Source organism: Chaetomium globosum, genomic scaffold (assembly GCF_000143365.1).
Source record: "Chaetomium globosum CBS 148.51 scaffold_2 genomic scaffold, whole genome shotgun sequence".
In the NCBI taxonomy this organism is placed as follows: Eukaryota; Fungi; Ascomycota; class Sordariomycetes; order Sordariales; family Chaetomiaceae; genus Chaetomium; species Chaetomium globosum.
The window spans coordinates 4,587,651-4,592,092 of record NT_165977.1 but is presented as its reverse complement, the minus strand read 5'-3'; the positions used below and the strand labels follow the sequence as shown (position 1 = coordinate 4,592,092).

Sequence of the window (4,442 nt, the reverse complement as noted above, 5' to 3'; positions counted from 1 at the left end):
CCTTGACGTCATCAATGACCATGCGTAAGAGGAAAGTGATGACCAACTGCTGGTTTCTCACTCGCTATAACTAATACAACTGCTTCTTGATTCCAATAATCTCTCCCTTTGGTAACTCGAGTAACCCTTCACTCTGAAGCTCAACCCTCAACGTAATGGCTGGCCTCGTCCCCGAATCCGTGCAAAAGGTGGCGCACGCCGCGCTCGGCTCCCGCGAAGGAGACAAGCTCAAAGACCTCGCTCACAACACCAAGGATATGACGGATAAGGACCGACTGACAACAGACTATGGCGTCAAGCAAAGTACCGCTGATGACTGGCTCAAGGCGGCTAGCAAAGATAAGACAGGGCCACTCCTATTGGAGGACCCCTTTGCACGCGAGAGGGTGAGTTGCTTCCGTTATCATTTGAGGGAACGGTACTAATGACTATCTCAGATCATGAGATTTGACCATGAAAGGATTCCCGAGCGAGTGGTTCACGCCCGGGGCGCTGGTGCCTTTGGCAAGTTCAGGGTGTATGATGGCATCGATGAGCTCACCTCCGCGCCGGTCCTGACCGACACATCGCGCGAAACCCCTGTTTTCGTCCGCTTCTCTACTGTCCTAGGAAGCCGGGGCAGCATGGACACCGCGCGCGACGTGCGTGGTTTCGCCGTCAAGTTCTACACCGAAGAGGGGAACTGGGACCTCGTCGGCAACGACATACCCGTCTTCTTCATCCAGGATGCCATCAAATTTCCAGACGTTATTCACGCCGGCAAGCCCGAGCCACACAACGAGGTGCCCCAGGCCCAGTCGGCTCACAACAACTTCTGGGACTTCCAGTTTAACCACACCGAAGCGACACACATGTTTCTGTGGACGGTAAGCCTTTGCTCCATCCACCTACCGTCCCTGACGATGCCTCAGATGCTAACCTCACCAGATGAGCGACCGGGCTATCCCTCGTTCCTGGCGCATGATGCAGGGCTTTGGTGTCAACACGTTTACTTTGATCAATGCAAAGGGCGAGCGGCACTTTGTCAAGTTCACATGGACCCCCGAACTCGGCGTGCACTCGTTAGTGTGGGACGAGGCACTCAAGCTCGGCGGCCAGGACCCCGACTTCCACCGCAAGGACCTCTGGGAAGCCATCGCGAACGGCGTGTTCCCCAAATGGAAGTTTGGCATCCAAGTCATCCCCGAAGCCGACGAGCACAAGTTCGACTTTGACATCCTCGACGCCACCAAGGTCTGGCCCGAGGACCTCGTCCCGACCCGCTACATCGGCGAGATGGAGCTCAACCGCAACCCCGACGAGTTCTTCACCCAGGTCGAGCAGATCGCCTTCTGCACCAGCCACGTCGTCCCCGGCATCGGCTTCAGCGACGACCCGCTCCTCCAGGGCCGCAACTTCAGCTACTTCGATACGCAAATCTCCCGCCTCGGCGTCAACTTCGAAGAACTCCCCATCAACCGCCCAACCTGCCCCGTCATGAACTTCAACCGCGACGGCGCCCTCCGCCACACCATCACTCGCGGCACCGTCAACTACTGGCCCAACCGCTTCCAAGCCTGCCCGCCCGCCAGCGCCGCCGAAGGCGCCTACGTGGAGTACGCCCAAAAGGTCGCCGGCATCAAAGCCCGCATCCGCAGCGCCAAGTTCCAAGACCACTTCAGCCAGGCCCAGCTCTTCTGGAACAGCATGACCCCCATCGAAAAACATCACATCATCGCCGCCTTCGCCTTCGAGCTCGACCACTGCGAGGACCCCGTCGTCTACTCCCGCATGGTCAACCGCCTCGCCGACATCGACCTCACCCTCGCCCAGACCGTCGCCGAGCGCGTCGGCGGCGACGTCCCCACGGAGCCGGGCCGGCCTAATCATGGTCGTCGCGCACCCGCCCTCAGCCAGATTGAGTTTCCGGGGTCGTCGCCGACGATTGCCTCACGCCGTGTTGCGATCCTGGTGGCGGATGGGTATGATGCGGTCGCGTATGATGCGGCGTATGCCGCGCTGTCGGCGGCCATGGCCGTGCCGTTGGTGATTGCCCAGCGGCGGAGTAAGGTGGTGGCGGCGGATGGGAAGGCGTCGGTGCAGCCGCATCATCATCTGGAGGGGTTTCGGTCGACCATGGTTGACGCGGTGTTTATCCCGGGCGGTGCGAAGGCGGTGGAGACGCTGGGAAAGAATGGGCGCGCGCTGCATTGGGTGAGGGAGGCGTTTGGGCATTTGAAGACGATTGGGGCGACGGGGGAGGCGGTGGAGTTGGTGGAGAGGGCGATTGGCCTGCCGAGTGTTACCGTGTCGACGTCGGGAGAGGTGCAGGAGAGTTATGGAGTGGTGACGATCAAGGAGTTGAGGCCGGAGAGCTTGGGTGAGGCGGTCACCATTGCGAAGGGGGCGAGGGGGTTCATGGAGAAGTTCTTTTATGGCATCTCGCAGCATCGTTGTTGGGAGAGGGAGCTGGCCGGGTTGAATGCCCAGGTTGCATATTAGGTTGGGCGATCGGGGGTGTTCGTGAGATCCTGTACTATGTATGTGCTAAGGGGGACTAAAGTATGTTTGGCTACAAACGGTCCTGTAGGACATGATCCTGTTTCCTTACGACGTCTGTCAGCTTATATCGTGTGTGATAGCCGTTCACGGCATTAAACGTGTCAAACCCCGGTCGCTTGCTCGCTCCAATGGCAGCCATGTAGCCGCTGCCTCTTAAGTCATGATGTGAGCTCCCGAGCTGACCTGATTAGTTGCAAGGATTCCTATCAACGGGGGTATGAGGCCTTCTAAAGGCGTCGGAGCTCGTTTATCACGAGGGAGGGAAGTTACAGAAGAAACCTTTCTTCGCTCCATTATTTATCTACGCCCTTCGAGATTGCATATCTATAAATCATTTAGTAAACTCCAGTTGGTGGCTCCGCCTTCTTCACAATGGGCTGGTGGGATTCATACTTGCCATTCGGAACATTTGTATCGTGCTCACATCGACGTACATTCGCGGGCGGGTTGAGACAAATATCGTGTAGCCAAGGAGTCACGCTGCTTGAATTCAATATAGGATCATCCCCGGTGTAGCTTCAGGAAATGGATGGACGTACAACGTCTCGTACAACCCATTGTTCGTAAGCTACACCGAGGGCGGTACTCAGGGTCTTGAGCTTGTGTAAGAACACTGACAATGGTACTGTTCCACGGCACTGTTTGCGCCGACGAGCAGTATCGTAGGCAAGGCTTTGATACATTCCTCAGTTGGTGAAATGAGATCAATCTCGAATTTTGTGTTGCTAACGAGTAGCAGCCCAACCGTGAACTGCGTGTTTGGGTTCCTGGATGATGACCTGGCACCTCGCCATTAGGCCATCCCACTCGGTAAATGCTTTGCAAAGCTCTTTCGCACAGTAATCGTATGACCAATATGCAAACATGGGAAACAATGTTCACAAGGGCAAACGGGTGCCCGCCGCCCGGGGCCGATTCTCCACGGGCCTCTGGCGCCAAAGGCCCTGTCACTGCTGACCCTCGGGACAAAAAAGCCCTGCCGGGAAAGCCACCGAACAACACACCTTATTGACCGGGCATCCAGGATGACTTGCTGGCACCACACGGCGGGAATATCGTGCGAGGGTGTCTCACTAGAATGGTCAGCATACCTATGGTTAAAAATAGTCGAATAGGATGGCGTTTCCTGAAAGTTGTTGCGGTGGGCAGGTGCCTGCGAGGGCAAAGGATAGTAACAAAGAGGAGTAGAGAATGTGTACACAGCCAGAATGTTCAAACGGAAAGAAAGCCACAAAAGGGGGACTGGGAACTATATCAGCACGCCTTGCCTCCCTTACGTTGACCTCCTGACTCGTACACTACCCCACGATCCCCCTGAATCACTTGGTTGGATACCTACCTTGCTACAACATTTCATTATCTTGAGACTATCACCTCATAACTTAGACACAACATGGATCGAAAACAACGCAAAGACGCTTGGGTCGCTACCCTGACCGAGGTGATGCCATTGACGGCCCTCGATTACACAGCGCCCCAAAACTACATGATGCAGGCTTTTGGCTTCCCCTTCGCAAAGAAATCATACAGCGACACAAAGGCTGCTGTGGAATATCTCAAGGCTCGGCTCGCTCGGACTTTCTCACTGATACCGGGCTTCGGAGGCCAGATGATCCATGCCCTGGATGGTGAGCTGCCGAGTCTTGTCTACTCTGCAAAGGAGCGAGACTCCAACCTCGACCACTTCCCCGACGAGGTGTTCGGTTTCCAAGTCCTCGACGCGACGCAATACCCCTGGACCTTCGACGATCTCTCAAACCTCGGCGTTCCCGCATCAGCCATGACCAAAGACCTGCTCTGGCTGCTCCCCGCAAAAGGCCCAGCACCAGGCGACGCCTGCCACCCAGCCACCCTCCGCGTCTCCTTCATCCACGGCGGCCTGATCCTCGGCTTTGCCTCCA

At 56.6% G+C, this 4,442-nt stretch overlaps 3 protein-coding genes across 3 annotated transcripts; all 3 read left to right on the top strand.

Annotated features, from left to right (window-relative positions):
• Window positions 1-155: 155 nt before the first annotated feature.
• Window positions 156-2,481, top strand: CHGG_03564 (uncharacterized protein; the record flags this gene model as incomplete). The annotated part of the gene is made up of 3 exons (XM_001230079.1): window positions 156-386; window positions 438-866; window positions 928-2,481. 3 exons carry the CDS (start codon window positions 156-158, stop codon window positions 2,479-2,481), a joined length of 2,214 nt encoding a protein of 737 aa, XP_001230080.1.
• Window positions 2,482-2,913: 432 nt separating this feature from the next.
• CHGG_03563 (uncharacterized protein) lies at window positions 2,914-3,149 on the top strand (the record flags this gene model as incomplete). The annotated part of the gene is made up of 2 exons (XM_001230078.1): window positions 2,914-2,921; window positions 3,041-3,149. The coding sequence occupies 2 exons, from the start codon at window positions 2,914-2,916 to the stop codon at window positions 3,147-3,149; spliced, it is 117 nt and encodes a 38-aa protein (XP_001230079.1).
• A 785-nt stretch (window positions 3,150-3,934) lies between these two features.
• Window positions 3,935-4,424, top strand: CHGG_03562 (uncharacterized protein; the record flags this gene model as incomplete). The annotated part of the gene is made up of 2 exons (XM_001230077.1): window positions 3,935-4,306; window positions 4,359-4,424. 2 exons carry the CDS (start codon window positions 3,935-3,937, stop codon window positions 4,422-4,424), a joined length of 438 nt encoding a protein of 145 aa, XP_001230078.1.
• Window positions 4,425-4,442: the final 18 nt, after the last annotated feature.